Source organism: Carcharhinus amblyrhynchos, chromosome 8, assembly GCF_965287045.1.
Source record: "Carcharhinus amblyrhynchos chromosome 8, sCarAmb.v2.hapA, whole genome shotgun sequence".
NCBI classification, from domain to species: domain Eukaryota; kingdom Metazoa; phylum Chordata; class Chondrichthyes; order Carcharhiniformes; family Carcharhinidae; genus Carcharhinus; species Carcharhinus amblyrhynchos.
In genome coordinates this window covers 85,273,994-85,290,495 of record NC_137331.1, presented here as the reverse complement: position 1 = coordinate 85,290,495, position 16,502 = coordinate 85,273,994, and the positions used below count along the sequence as shown (strand labels likewise).

The window sequence follows — 16,502 nt, the reverse complement described above, 5'->3', positions numbered from 1 at the left end:
ATTGCATTTGTTTCCACTACAGTCAGGCAGTGCATTCCAGGCCCAAGCCACTCAGTAAGTAAAAAATGTTGCTTCTTTTGCAAATCACTTTAAAGCAGAATCTTCTGGTTCATGACTCTTCTGCCAGCAGGTCCAGTTTCTTCCTCTCTACTCTTTCCAGACCCTCCATGATTTTGAACACCTCTATCAAATCTCCTCTTAATTTTCTCTTCTCTAAGGAGAAAAGCTCCAGCTTCCTCAATCTTAACACACAATTTAAGTCCCTAATCCCTGGAACAATTCTCATGAAATTTTACTGCACTCTTTCTAATGATTTCACCTCTTATTACAAAATGATGCCCAGAATGGGATACAATACTCTAATTGAATCTGAACCGATGTTTTATAAAGCTTCAGCATAAGTTCCTTGTTTTTTTTACTCCATCCTTTAATTTATAAAGCACATGATCCTGTACAGCCAAGGAAAAGATTAAGAAATGGAAAATAGAATGAGAGTAAACTAGCTAGAAACATGAAAATGGACAGTAAAAGTTTCTGTAGTTATGTAAGAAAAAGAAGAAATCAGCAAATAATTAGTGTGGAGTCAGCAGAGTTTATAATGGGGAATAAGGAAATGGCAGAGAAATTGAACAAATCCATTGGGTGGGATTGTCCAATCCTGCCAGAGGTGGGCATCATCGCTGGCAGGATGAGGAAATTTGGAGAGAAGTTGAAAATCAATTGGTGATCCCTAGTGGGACCAGAAAATATTGGCCTTTGTGTCCGTCTTCACAGAGGAACATGATAAAAACCTCCCACAAATCCCCTGGATCTGAAGATCTACATTCTGGACTGTTGAAAGAAGTGGCTGTAGATATACATTTGATATGCATTTCTGGTCATCTCTCAAAATTCTATAAACCCTGGAATAGTTCCTGCAGATTGGACGACAGCAAATAAAATTCCAATATTTAAGAAAGGAGGGAGAGAGAAAACGGGAAACTACAGACCTGTTTGAAAATCTTAGAATCTATGATAAAGGATGTGATAACAGGAAAATAATGTTAGTATTGGGCAGAGTCAACCTAGGTTTAAGAAATGGAAATCATGTTTAACAAACCTGCTGGAGATTTTTGAGAATATCACCAACAGGGAGAATTGATGTATGTGATATATTTAGATTTTAGAAAGCTTTTGATAAGATCCCACGCAAGAGTTTAGTAAGCAAAATTAGAATACATGGGATTGGGGAGATTGTAGATTGTGAACTGGTTACTGGAGAGAAAACAGAAAGGAGGACTAAATGGGTCATAGAGTCATAGAGTTATAGAGGTTTACAGCATGGGCACAGGCCCGTTGGCCCAACTTGTCCATGTCACCCTTTCTTTTTTAAAACCCTGAAGCTAATCCTAATTACCCGCATTTGGGCCATATCCCTCTATACCCATCGTACCCATGTAACTATCTAAATGTTTTTTAAAAGACAAAATTGTACTTGCCTCTACTACTACCTTTGGCAGCTTGTTACAGACACTCATCACCCTCAATGTGAAAAAAGTGCCCCTCTGGGCACTTTTGTATCTCTCCCCTCTCACTTTAAACCTATGCCCTGTAGTTTTAGACTCCCCTACCTTGTGGAAAAGATATTGACTATCTTGCTGTTCTGTACCCCTCATTTTATAGACCTCCATAAGGTCACCCCTCAATCTCCTACGCTCCAGAGAAAAAAGTCCCAGTCTATCCAGTCTCTCCTTAAAACTCAGTCCGTCAAGTTCTGGCAGCATCCTAGTAAATTTTTTCTGCACTCTTTCTAGTTGAATAATATCCTTTCTATAATAGGGTGACCAGAATTGCACACAGTATTCCAAGTGTGGCCTTACTAATGTCTTGTACAACTTCAGCAACTCCTGTATTCAATGTTCTGACTGATGAAACCAAGTATGCTAAATGCCTTCCTTAATACTCTGTCCACCTGTGACTCCACTTTCAAGGAGCTATGAATACGTACCCTGCCCCTTAATTCAGATCCGACTTGGCAAGTGCTCTCAGGCGTGCCCCCATACACATTTAGACAGAAAAAAGTTGCGCTGTGAGTGGGGCTTATCACGCCCAAAACGCTGTGGGTGGGGCTTATCACGCCCAAAATGCTGCTGGTCTGACTGCAGCTTTGAACGGCGCATGCGCAGTTGGAAAAAAATTTGAAATAATACGTACCTGTCACATCGCTCCCGGACCACAAAAAAGTGGTTAAAACGGCCCAGGAGCAAAAAGTGGGAGCGATGGCACCTACAGACATTGCCCACCCCCACAACATAACTTGGCCCCCTTATCCACCCATCCCCCTGCTATCCAGACCGATTGTGACCCTATGCCCCCCCTTCACCCCCACTGATTGCCCACAAAGTGGCAGAGGTCCCCCCTGCACCCTCACCCTCACTCCCCTCACCAGAGAACCATCTGGCACCCCTCCACCAGACAGATCTAGTCCTCCCTCCTCCTCATACCACCAGTGAATGGTCGGGCCTCCTTGATGCCACACTTGGTCGAATGCGGCCTTGATGTCAAGGGCTGTCACTCTTACCTCAACTCTGGAATTCAGCTCTTTTGTCCATGTTTGAACCAAGGCTGTAATGAGGTCAGGAGCTGAGTGGCCCTGGTGAAACCCAAGCTGTGCATCACTGAGCAGGTTATTGCTGAGCAGGTGCTGCTTGATAGCACTGTTGATGACCCCTTCCAACACTTTACTGATGATCGAGAGTAGACTGATTGGGCGCTAATTGGCTGGGTTAGATTTGATCTGCTTTTTGTGTACAGGACATACCTAGGCAATCTTCCACATTGTCAGGTAGAAGCCAATGTTGTAACTGTACTGGAACAGCCTGGCTAGGGAAATGGCAAGTTCTGGAACACAAGTCTTCAGCACTATTGTAAGAATGTTATTAGGCCCATTGCCTTTGCAGTATCCAGTGTCTCCAATCATGTGGAGAGATTTCAATTGGCTGGAGACTGGCATCTAAGATGCAGGGGACCAATGAGGGAGGCTGAGATGGATTATCCACTTGGCACTTCTGGCTAAAGATTGCTGTGAATACTCAACCTTACCTTTTGCACTATTCATTTTATTCCATGGGCGAATTTCTCCTCCTACTACTTTCATTTGGAATGCACTCAATAAATTTGCCCCTGTCTTGAGAGATAAGTATGATACAGGTCTGCCCTCCATTCCTCCACCCACCCTCCCTCCCATCCCCCTAACCAACTCTGTCATTAAAATTTGTGCGACAATGAAATATAGAACAACTGAGCAAAGGACTTTGAGTGAATGGATCTAACGTTGCAAGCTATAAACCCAAAACTCAAACTAAAACAAATTCTCATCCCTAATCTTAACCTGCAAGATGTTAGGACATTTATTATCTTTTACAGAGACATATAACGTCAAACAGGTAGAAAAGTGAGCAGCCGATGTTTAATTTTTTTTAAGAAAATAGTGGGGAAATTATTAACAACTGATCCAAAATTTCAGAACACTTACCATTTTTGTCTGCTCTCCGTAAAATCTGAAATAAATCACACAGAAAAATTGTATAATCAGTTTCATACCCAGAGTACACAGCACTGGTGAAGTAGATCAGTGTGGAAATTTTGCTAGCCTATTTTTCAGCAATATTAACGAGATGAGACTCGTAAGTTATTTATAATTCATGCAAGTGAATTGCCTGATTCAGACAATTTCTCTAATACGGATGACATTTGTATGTTTTAACTTATTACAGGTTAAACATAAAAGAAATCAACTGGACAGGGTCTCAACTAAATTAGTAAATCTGACACTTTAATTACTAGCATTCATTCTAGGTTATATTTTAAAATAATTTAATCTATTTGGAATTAGTTTGTTCCCTGTAACCTTTGATAGAAAAATAGCCAGTTGAGAAGGTATATTTTAAGTACGCTCAATTTTTAATGAAGCTACTTCTTTTCCAATAAACTGACAACATTAGTGAATCCAAATTAATCCTTCAAGATTAGACATGAAAATACAGAAATCAGTGTACTAGTAAATCTGAGAAAATGATTAACTGGCCATTTAAGACCAGACAGAACATTTTAAATGCACTCCTTTGTGATTTTTTTCTTTATAAAATAATAACAGGTAGTTTGTTTGATAACATTGATTTGTATTTACAGTCCTCCTTAGTGACCTCAGTACTGGTCACTGTTGTAATGTATGAAATGTGATGGCCAATCTATTTGCAACACAGGTGATTCACCTCCTGTATGGATAAGACACTCAGTTGGAGCTCCTTGTCATGTTTCTGGACATTGTCTTCTTCACAGCCATAATTCTTTTCTTCCATGTTGTAAATTATTTTTGTAGAATGCAACTTGTTCTTCTTCTCGAAGGTACCCAGATTCTTCTTCCGAATATCCTTCTGAGGGAAAGCTGATCTAGTCCACAAGCTTTTGCAATGTGAGCCATTTTGCCATACTTCTTGCATTGACTATCCATGCTCCAGCATTCACTCGCTGAATAGCCTGTTTTGGACACATCTGTGACATGCTTATTGCTGTTTTGACTTCTTATGGTGGCCAATTCGTGGATCTTCATTCCTGTACCAAATTGTGAGTCTTTTTTGCAACCCATTCCAATGACACTGATTTCTACTACTATCTTTAAAGTCAAGGCACGTTCAGTAAGTAATCTTCCTTGGATAGCCTTATTGTAGAAATCATAAACTAGATGATCTTGAAGAATATCTGCTAATGACATACCAAATTCATAAATGTTGTGCCAGCCTTTTTAAACTTGCCACAAACTGAGCAATGCTTTCATCTGCTGCTTGATTCCTTTGGTGGCACCTGAATCATTCCAAGATTATCTATGGTTTTGGAAAGTAATGCTCTTCAAGGATCTTAGTCAAGTCATAGTATAGTTTGATTCCTGACTTTTTGTTTGAACCACGAGAGCAAACTATAGGTTTCTCAATAAAGCAAAGTGTAGCTTTACTTCCTATTGTACTGAGAAAAGCTGGTATGAGCAGTTCATCTGCAATTTTATTTGCTCGTGCAAAGTACTGAAAATCCTCTGCATAGGAATTCCAAGATTAATTTTCCTCATTGAAAGGACACATGGTTCCTAATTGACCCATCATTTCTCTTGCAGACACTAGCAACTCAAGACTGCTTAGTATATATTTTTTAACTATCTTCCCAGTTACTCCTTCTTTTACCTTGGAGGCTATTGAATTGATAATTATTTTTCAAATGACCCCAGGCATTCAGCAAAGCATCCTTTCTTCTTAAATATGCCAGGTACTGGTTGGAATATCACCTTTCTCTGTTCAGAGAACCCCCCCAACTCTCCCCAATTGCCCCTTCCCCCAACCCCCAACCCTCCAATGTTGTTGCACACATAAATTCAAAATAATCAGAACAGATTTATTGTAGAATATGTTGTCTGTACAGAGTGGAAAACAAAACTAAAGCAGTAGCCTGTGAAACACCCCAATGACATCAGCATCAAATCATATGACCAGCTCTTAAAGCAATCATGCAATATAGATATATAACAGAGTATGTTTGTAAAGGAGGTATTTTTCCACACTATAAACTTTATTTTAACAGAGACTTCTTATTTTTCTCATACTGGTTTTCAATTCAGCTTTGGCACATTGCAATGTCAGCAGCTACAATGAACTGGTTTCATAATGGGTTATTGATTGTTTCATTAAACATCCTTTAGCAGGAAGACACGTCTTTATTGCTATGTATGGTAGAATCAACAGAAATATCATTTCACAATGAATTATTCTAAAAATTTTGCTTACACACTTCCAGCTGGGAATTTATCCCACACAATGATTTTGTTTTGTGTGAAGAATAATTTACTGAGATTAGTTCCAAAGTTACCTTTTACTGATTTGAACACCTGCACCCTTCCTGTAATCCTCTATGTTAAGTCAATGAAATACTCTTGCTTGTTCTATACATGTAACCATTTTATATACTGTTAGACATCTCCTATTTAGGGTGAAAAGTTTAAAAGGCCTAAATTCATATTGGGCCAGAAACAGAGGAAAATTAGTTGACATCACCTGGCGACACATTGAGTTGATTTGGAGATCATGTTAAATTGATCCCATGTCTAAACAAGTGAGCTATCTGCACTACTCACATTTTTTATGGGCAGCTTTTCTAAAAGACTAGAAGTCACTCAACTAAAGACAACACCTCTTAAAAAGATGATGTGTGTTGGCTGAAATCAGTTCATTGTTGGACACTATTGAAATAGCCAGCAGAAGGTCTTCCTGCTTCTCAGGCGTAAAGTTAGAGGTGCTGGTGGAAGACGTTAGCAGGAGGAAGGATCTTATCTTTTCACCTAGTTAGCTGTGTGGAAACAATGGGCAGAGATGACAAACTAGGTGAGAGCTTCAGAAGCATTGTTCCAAGGAACTGGTTGTAATCGTAGAATCGTAGAGTCATAGAATTCCTGCAGTGCAGAAGGAGGTCCATTGAGTCTGTACCAACTGTCCGATAGAGCATCTTACCCAAGTCCACTCCCCTGCTCTATCCCCATAACCCCATATATTTACCCCGCTAATCCCCCCTAACCTATATATCTTGGGGCACGGAGGGACAAATAAGCATGGCTAATCCACCTAACCTGCATAACTTTGGACTCTGGGAGGAAACCCGAGCAGATGCAGGGAGAGGGTGAAAACTTCACATTGACAGTCATCCAAGGCTGGAATTGAACCCAGGTCCCTAGTGGCATGGTAGCACCATGGTTAGCACTGTTGCCTCACAGTGCCAGGGACCTGGGTTCGATTCCTGGCTTGGGTCACTGGCTGTGTGGAGTTTGCACATTCTCCCTGTCTTTGCGTGGGTTTCCTCCGGGTGCTCCGGTTTCCTCCCACAGTCCAAAAGATGTGCAGGTTAGGTGTATTGGCCATATTAAATTGTCCCTCAGTTTCCCTGAACAGGTGCCAGAGTGTGGCGACTAGGAGATTTTCACAGTAACTTCGCTGCAGTATGAATGTAAGCCTACTTGTGACTAGTAAATAAACTTAAACTTAATGCTCTAAGGCAGCAGTGCTAACCATTGTGCCACCTAATGTAATTCTTTATTCTTTTAATGACCTAGCAAGGGTCATTATTGTAAAGATGTTTCTTGACTGTGAATTCAATGGTTTCCAGGTTGAATCTAAGACCCACCAAATCAGGTGCTTACATTGACAAATTTAATAAACCAACCCTTGATTATTCAGATGCGTTTTAATATTTAAAACTGTTTCGTGCTTCTGATGGCTGTCTCATGGAATCTTAATACTAATGTAGCTCTGACCTTTGTGCCTTTTTCGCGCCAGAAAATATGGCTTAACGATTCAGACCCCCAAGTGTCTTGCTTCATAACTCAGAGCCCTGGTATTAGGCTGAGACTTGCGGCTTCTCCCTACTCTTCCTCCAGTATCTGAATGCCTCGCTTGGCTACCAGGTGGTGCACTGAACAATAGCCACAGTACCTCTGAAATAATCTTCACCGGAGATCTTACTGTCTCGCTATGCGTCCGAGTAAGTGTTTAATCGGTTGTGCAATATCTGCCTCATTTTGGAGAATGTGGAGCGCATCCTAATTATTCAGAAGCTGAGATTAATTACATTGAATTAACAACACAGATTGGCTCTGATTACATTTGGAAGCTGAAATACATTCTTAGTGCACTAATTCCAACCTTAACTGTAATATATATATTAAATAAACATCAATACACTTTCAATTCTACTCCAAGTTTGTCGGCGGCGGGGTGGGATTTAATTTGTTCCTATGGGAGCTATCTCAGTAAGCGGAGTGCCATTCAGTTAGACCTGATCTTCCGATCCTAAACCGATCTACTGCTAACCGACAGCTCCAACAATCTCCTTTCTTATCCCACAGCTCATTCTTTCTTTCAATTTTCATCTTTTATTTTCCAACTTTAATTCTTATAAAGAGGGACTTCAAAGCTACTGCTTTAGCAGACACTGCTCCAATATTTCACTGAAAGAACATCCACACAGATCCAAGTACAACCGAGTGACCAAAAAAGACCCTTCTTCGCCACTTTCATCGTTTATATTGGAAGTATTTCTTCCCGACGTCGCTGGCTACCAGGGCTTTTATCCAAGAGCACTAATCATGATGCGACCCATTTGAATGTATTTGAAAATCTACTTCTTCCCCTAAAATTTTCTCATTCTGGTTCCGCACACACCGGCTCTGGTTTAAATGGTATCACAGCACAACATTAGCACTTTTGTATTCCCAGAGTGAGGTGAGATAAAGTACAGCTAGACTCTGCTGGCCTCACAGCGCAGGTTAATGACGGATAAACCTGTTAACTCGATGCCATTCGACACAATGTTTAGTTGGTACTCACATCGCGGAAGATCGACATGCCTTTCTTCGGCTGGAGAGGTGAACTGTCGGCACAATCTGCTGCTTCTGGAGGAAATGGAATTATTTCCGGACAAGCCATGATTGAATTGATTTACTATTTTGAAAAAGAGAAATAAATCACTGATTTTAACGATGTGCTCGGCGAGGCTGAGGAAAGCAGCACAACTCCTGTGTGAAGATGTTGCTGGTACAATCTGTTGCTGCTACGCTGTGCTTTCGCACTGGGCAGTTAACTGTTGTGGGGGTGCCTGAGGGGGGGGGGGGGGGGGCGGAGAGGAGGGCGGTGGTCAGGCCCGTGCTGTTATCAGCACGCACTCATTCACAAGCCAGGAGGTGCTCAGCAACATCACCGAACACAGGTTCTGCTGGAATGTCTGCTCAGAAACACAGCCGGCTGGACACGCAGTTACAGCTCTCTATCTCACTCTCTGCTCTTCCTTCCCTTCTCTTTCTCTCCTCTCCTGTTTCTCTATCTCTCCTCCCCGCTTCTCTTTCTCTTCTACTTTGATTTCTCCCTCTCTAGTCTTGTCCTTTTTTACTTCATCTAGTTCCTCTCCTTTACTTGACGAGCACCTTTGACTTTGGACGATCAGGTAAAATGGGTGCTATCTATTAATGCCCGCTATGTATGTGTCTCAATCTTCATTCAATGCAATTGAAAATCCGAACAGATGTATAAATTGGCGGTTGAACTGATATTGCCCGTTCTACCCACAATCAAAATTATCCCCTTTCACGTTTCTGGTTTGGTGGCTTTCTTTTCTGGCTTTCTTTCTTATTTCTCACAGTTTCTGATTCGTTCTGTCTCTCCATCTCCCTCTCCTCCTGTACGAAATATTGTCCTCTGTGGTATTGAGTTTGATACTGTCAACCTGCTCTTTCCAATTAACATATTTTTGCACCTTATAGCATCGACCATAATCTGATAGAAGATCTATTTTAGTCTAAGATATCAGGAGTGAGCTATCCAGTGAGCTGAACACAGTACAAGAGTTAACCAATCTCTGGACGATGCTACAAATCGACAAATAATACATATAGGGCAATGCTTTGGCTTTTTGGGAGCAAAATAAAAACTATGAGGCGGACTTTCATATTGTGCATGAAAGAAATATCTGAGCAAAGCCCTAAAAACATAACAGAAGCAAACTACTTGTTGTTCTGATCAAAAGGCCAGCAATCTGAAACATTGGCTCTAGTTCTCTCCTCCCACATAGTATTAGGCTGTTGGGTATCTTTTGCTTGTATGTTTTTTTATAAATGCATTTGTGACTTTTGATGAAGATATATACATATTCAGTCTTAATTGGCGCAGATAAACCTTGTGAATTTGTTTTTTTTATTCATTTGTGGGGACATGAGCATCTGCTGACTGGCCAGCATTTATTGCCCATCTCCAGTTGCCTTAGAGAAGTTGATGGTGAGCTGCCTCTTGAAACGCTGCAGTGGTGATTGAAACAACTAAGTGGCTTGCTAGGCCATTTTCAGAGGACATTGAAAGTTAACCACATTGCTGTGGATCTGGAGTCACATGTAGTCCAGGCCAGATAAGGATGGCAGATTTCTTTCCCTAAAGGGCATTAGTGAATCAGATGGGTTTTTCCTGCAATTGTCAATGGTTTCATCGTCATCAGTAGGTTCTTAATTCCGGATTTTTAAAATTGAATTTAACTTTATTATTTATTCCAATAAATTATAACATGTATTGTTAGAATGTGATATTACATTCATAGGAAGCGTTGTGCTGACTGGACTATCTGATAAGAATATTTACAAAACTTGATGTGCTTTCAAAAATACATAGAAATACATAGAGATACATAGAATCCTACAGTGGAGAAAGAGGCCATTCAGCTCATCGAGTCTACACAGACCACAATCTTTCCGACGGAAACTTGAAGCAAAAGCATTTCAAAATGAACACAGATTGCCATTTGTGTCCAAAGCAGAGTCTTGCATCCTGAAACACCAAAGGGAAGTTTCTGATAAGTTGCAACTTAATAATACAGCAGATAACCAAGTTGAATAAAGAAATAATAAAGGAGCAGCATGGTGGCATAGTGGCTAGCATTGCTGCCTCACAGTGCTAGGAGCCCAGGTTCAATTCCTGGCTTGGGTTACTGTCTGTGCAGAGTTTACACATAATAAGAACATAAGAACATAAGAAATAGGAGCAGGAGTAGGCCATCTAGCCCTTCGAGCCTGCCCCGCCATTCAACAAGATCATGGCTGATTTGAAGTGGCTCAGTTCCACTTTCCCGCTTTCTCCCCATAACCCTTAATCCCCTTGCCTACCAAAAACCTACCTACCCGCGCCTTAAATATATTTAGCGAGGAAGCCTCAACCACTTCAACGGGCAGAGAATTCCAGAGATTCACTACCCTTTGAGTGAAGAAGTTCCTCCTCAACTCTGTTCTAAACTGCCCCCACCCCCATCTTGAGGCTGTGCCCTCTAGTCCTGCTGTCCTTTCTGAGCGGGAACATTCTCCTTGTGTCAGTGTAGGTTTCCTCTGGTTACTCTGGTTTCCTCCCAAAGTTGTGCGGGTTAGGTGGACTGGCCATGCTAAATTGCCCCTTACTGTCAGGGGGATTAGCTAGGGTAAATGCATGGGATTATGGGGATAGGGCCTTGATGGGATTGTGGTTGGTGCATACTCGATGGGCTGAATGGCCTCCTTCTGTGCTGTAGGATTCTATAGAAAAAGTGCAGGCGAGAGCTGAAAAGATGAGAGAAGCAGAACAAACGTGTGAGAAACATTTGTAATACAAAGGGACACTCAAAATTCTTTTATAAATATAAATATAATGAAAAAAGTAGTCAGTAGAAAGGTGAGATGAATTGGTAACCAAGAAATAACATCTTGGTGGAGATGGGTGGCATGGCTCAGGTAATGAATGGGGTACTCACTAAGGAAGATCATGCCATCAATATTATTGTATTTCAATTTCACAGTAACTTCATTGCAGCATTAATGTAAGTCTTACTTGTGACTAATAAATAAATATTAACTTTACTTCTGTAAAGAACAAAGTAGCAGAGCAATTGAGTGGATAAAATAGATTAAAAGGCTGGTACTTAAAAAGTTTGCAACGTTCAAAGTTGAGAAGCCAAACAAATCAGGTTGCTCAGGGAAATAAGAGTGTATATTGAAAAGGCTCTATACTCAATCTTCCGATCTTCCTTAAATACAGGAGTGATTCCAGGGGACTAGAATCTACAAATGTTACACCCATTCTTCAAACAAACAAGAGAGATAACTATAGGCCAACCCATCCAAAGCTGTTGCTGGAGAAGCATTTCAATCTACAAATCAGGACACTATTCATTGATAATAAGACCATTGAGGACTCGAATAGGAATCATCTTACAAAAGGAGGGGATTTTAAATTATTCATGTAACACAAAACAGCATAAAGCTGAATAAGTGCTTGTAGGAACCCATTCCTATGAGTGAGGTTGATTTTCAAAAGAATTACAATAAAGCATTTCTTTCAAATGAAATCAGCTCAGTCGATATTCCACTGTCATTGATTGCAAAGCCAGCAGATGGATTAGCCTGAGTTACAAACAAGGATAATGATTAAAAACTAAGATATCTGTTAGGTTGAATATGAAATTTGGTCCTTTCATTGTTTTCATTATAAAGCTCTGTAATCGTATAATGTATGTTCTTGATTTTTTTAAAGCGCAATAGAAGTAGCTATTACTATTCAAGAATTTGATTGTCAGTGTAAGATGTTTGCAATTTGTTAGGGTATTGTTGTTTGACCACTTTAGGGAATAAATTATAAGGTCTGGCTGACATTAGATTATGGAGACATAGTAGGCTAGAAATTACCCATGATGATATCAATGGACAAATGCTTCACACATTTATATAGCATTCTTTCTGTAGAATCCATACGGTACAGAAGGAAGCCATTGAGTCCGCACCAACCACAATCCCACCCAAGCCCTATTCCTGTAACCTCACACATTTATCCTACTAATTCCCCCAACACGACAGGCTTAACATGACCAATCAACCTAACCCACACATCTTTGGACAGTAGGAGGAAACTGGAGCACCCAGAGAAAACCCATGCAGACAACGTACAGACTCCACACAGACAGTGACCCAAGCCGGGAATTGAACTCAAGTCCCTGGAGCTGTAAGGCAGCGGTGCTAACCACTGTGCTACAGTGCCACCCCTTTATTTCAACCTCTTATGCCTGTGTTTAAAATAGTAGTCATGATGTGGGTATGCCGGCGTTGGACTGGCGTAAACACAGTAAAAAGTCTGACAACACCAGGTTTTAGTCCAACCTATTTATTTGATAACATACTCGCAAGCTTTCGGGTTAGCCCCTTCGTCAGGTGAATGGAGAGTTCTGGCCTCAGACAGAACTCTCCATTCACCTGACGAAGGGGCTAACCCGAAAGCTTGTGAGTATATTATCAAATAAATAGGTTGGACTAAAACCTGGTGTTGTCAGACTTTTTACTGTGTTTAAAATAGTAGGCAAGAGAAAAACATGCAAACAGGCTAAGTGTTAAGCACTCAAAATTATCAATAGGAGTTTTAGAAAATAAAAGTTCTTTATTGCACAATGGTGCCCTCTTCAGGATTAAATCAAGAATACGATCGATTTATGCTATTAATACTAGCTAAACAGCAAGGAAATACACAATGTAAGCAGATAAGGGGAGGCACGGTGGCACAGTGGCTAATACTGCTGCCTGAAAGCGCCAGAGACCTGGGTTTGATTCCCAGCTTGGGTCACTGTGCATGTGGAGTTTGAATGTACTCCCTGTGTCTGTGTGGGTTTCCTTCAGGTGCTCATGTTTCCTCCCATAATCCAAAAGACGTGATGGTTAGGTGCATTGGCCATGCTAAATTCTCCCTCAGTGCATCCAAACAGGCGTCGCAGTGTGACAACTAGGGGATTTTCACAGTAACTTGATTGTAGTGTTAGTGTAAGCCTACTTGTGGCACTAATAAAAGTAAACTTTAAAGATTAAAAAAGACAAGAATTTTAAAATGTTTTTTCCGAAAATCCTGACATCTTAATTTGACTGATTGGTGGCTCTGTGGTTAGCACTGCTCCCTCACAGCGCCAAGGATCGGGTTTGATTCCTGGCTTGGGTCACTGTCTGTGTGGAGTTTGCACATTCTCCCTGTGTCTGCGTGGGTTTCCTCCAGGTGCTCCGATTTCCTCCCACTGTCTGAAGACGTGCTGGTTAGGTGCATTGGCCACGCTAAATTCATCCTCAAAGTACCCGAACAGGCACTGGAGTGTGGCGACTAGGGGATTCCGGAGTTGAGGGGGTTGAGCTATGAGGAGAGGCTGAATAAACTAGGCTTGTACTTGTTAGAGTTTAGAAGAATGAGGGGAGATCTCATTGAGACATGTAAGATGATGAATGGGATGGATAGGATAGAGGTAGAGAGACTCTTCCCGCTCAGAAAGGACAGTAGAACTAGGGGGCACAGCCTCAAGATAAAGGGGGGGTGGTTTAGAACGGAGTTGAGGAGGAATTTCTTCACTCAAAGGGTGGTGAATCTCTGGAATTCTCTGCCCGTTGAAGTGGTGGAGGCTGCCTCGCCAAATATTTTTAAGACGCGGGTTGATGGGTTTTTGATAAGCGAGGGGATTAAGGGTTATGGGGAGAGGGCGGGAATGTGAAACTGAGCCACGACAGATCAGCCATGATCTTATTGAATGGCGGGGCAGGCTCGAAGGGCTAGATGGCCTACTCCTGCTCCTATTTCTTATGCTCTTATGTTCTTATGATTTTCACAGTAACTTCATTGCAGTGTTAACGTAAGCCTACTTGTGACTAATAAATAAACCTTACTTCGTATATTCTGATAAAGTCAATGCCAGGGTCAAAAAATGTTAGGAGGTGATATTCTGCATTTGGATTTGTTCACAGATAGATGACTGGGTGTTTAATTATGAATGATCAATCTTGGATCCATAAACATACAGGAGATGCTACCTATGATGTCTGTTATTTACAGAATGCATGAGTAACTCGATGAACAACGTGTTTGTATGGTTAGAGCTACAGACCAGAATTGTACCAGCCCACCTGCCATGGGAAACAGAGTGGACAAGAGACAGACAATGAGAAGGTCCATTGACCTCAGGTTGGATTTCACAGTTTCAGGACGAATGAGGCTGTAAAATTCCACCCACAATGTTTATTTTCTATTTAAAGTAATGTATATTCATCCTATTTTCTCCCAATTTACCTAGAAGAAAAACAGTGACCTGTTACTGAAACTCATGTATAAATGATGCAATATCAAATTGAAAGAAAGAAGGATTGAGGTATTTGCATTCAAAAGAGACCAAACAAGAGACATGAAATAGATGTTAAAATCACTGCAGAATTCACAAATTCTGGAACAAGGAATAATGAGCCTGGACTGGTATTGTATTTTAAAGGAGACTCAAGTGTACATTTTTGGAAGAGTGGTTAATATTGTGTTATTATAATGATATAATATCTTGGGCTTATTTATATTAGTGGACTCAAGACAGCAATTACTCAAAAGGGATTGTGTAAACATGTTCTGCATTCATTTATTAAAACTGAGTACATGAAAACAGTTATAAGTAGCTATAAAGTTTGAAGACATCAGACCTGTAAGTTTGTGCTCTGCTCAAAGCAAGATCTAATTTTTTTTATTCATTTACAGGATGCGGGCATTACTGGCTAGGCCAGTATTTATTGCCCAACCCTAGTTACCCTTGAGAAGGTAGCGGTGAATTGATGTCTTGAACAGCAGAAGTACCTGAGACGTGTGTACATCAAAAGTGCTGTTAGGGAGGAAGTTCCAGGATTTTGATCTTGTAACAGTGAAGGAATGGCAATACACTAAGTCAGAATGTTGAGCGACTTGAAGGAGAACCACCAGGTGGTGCTTTCCCAGATATCGGCTGACCTTGTTCTTCTAGATGGTCGTGTTGAAGGTTTGGAGGTTGCAGCCTAAGAACTTTGGTGAGTTCCTGCAGTATGTCTTCTAGATGGTACATTTGGCTGACACGGTTCACGGGTGCTGGAGGAATTGGATGTTTGTGGAAGGGGTGCCAATTAAGTGGGCTGCTTTGTCCTGGATGATTTCAAACTTTTTGAGTGTTGTTGGAGCTGCACTTATCCAGACAAGTGGAAAGTATTTAATCACACTCCTGACTTGTGCCTTGTAGTTGCTGGGCAGGCTTTAGGGAGTCAGAAAGTGAGTTATTCATTGCAGAATTCCTAGCTTCTTACCTGCTGTTGTAGCCGCAGTAATTATATGGCTAATCCAGTTCAGCCTCTGGGGAAGAGTAAACTCCCAGGATGTTGATAGTGATGATTCAGCAATGGTAATATTATTGAATGTCAAGGGATAATGGTTAGTTCCTCTCTTGTTGGAGATGGTAGCCTAGCACTTGTGTTGCACAAATGTTGCTTGCCACTTGTCAGCCCAAACCTGGATATTGTCCAGCTCTTGGACATGGTCTGCTTCAGTATCTGAGGAGTCATAAATGCATGAACATTGTGCAGACATCAGTGAACATCACCACTCTTGACCTTATGATGGAAGGAAGGTTATTGGTGAAGTAGCTGAAGGTGGATGGGCTCAGGACAAACTAAGAATGGATACATCCTTTCCAATAATGTTACGCTGATATCCTTTAAAGGCACATTACAACATCCCCCTTTATTTTGAAAGATACATACCCCCTTTCCACAGAATTATAACTATTTACAATGCCTGTTCAGCTTTAGTTACCATTACATCAGGGCTTAGAACTGGTGATACTATGGCCTGAATTTTACCTTCACGGTGCACCTAATGTAGGGCAGCTGAAAGTGGATGTAAAACCCGTTCCCCGACAAGGTCATCACGTTGTTCATGCAATATTATGCTGGCTGGCTAATTAAGATTTCCCCAGCATGATACATGACTGCTAGTTGATTTCTTAGTGTATGGGTATGGGAATGCCTAGAGGAGAACATGTCCCTGTCTCCATCAATGGTGTTGAAGTGGAAATGTTTGAAGTTGTCCAGATCACCAACAACCTGTCCAGGTCCCTCCACGCTGATG

At 41.1% G+C, this 16,502-nt stretch overlaps 1 protein-coding gene across 1 annotated transcript in view; it reads right to left on the bottom strand.

The window, feature by feature from the left end:
• The window catches only part of necab1 (N-terminal EF-hand calcium binding protein 1), a 155,955-nt gene extending 147,429 nt beyond the window's left edge, over positions 1-8,526 (bottom strand). Inside the window, exons 1-2 of the mRNA XM_080194956.1 lie at positions 8,400-8,526; positions 3,515-3,539 (exon numbers count right to left, since the gene is read on the bottom strand). Coding sequence (XP_080051082.1) covers positions 3,515-3,539; positions 8,400-8,498 — 124 coding nt within the window. The 5' untranslated portion in view covers positions 8,499-8,526. The remainder of the gene's footprint in view (positions 1-3,514; positions 3,540-8,399) is intronic.
• Positions 8,527-16,502: the final 7,976 nt, after the last annotated feature.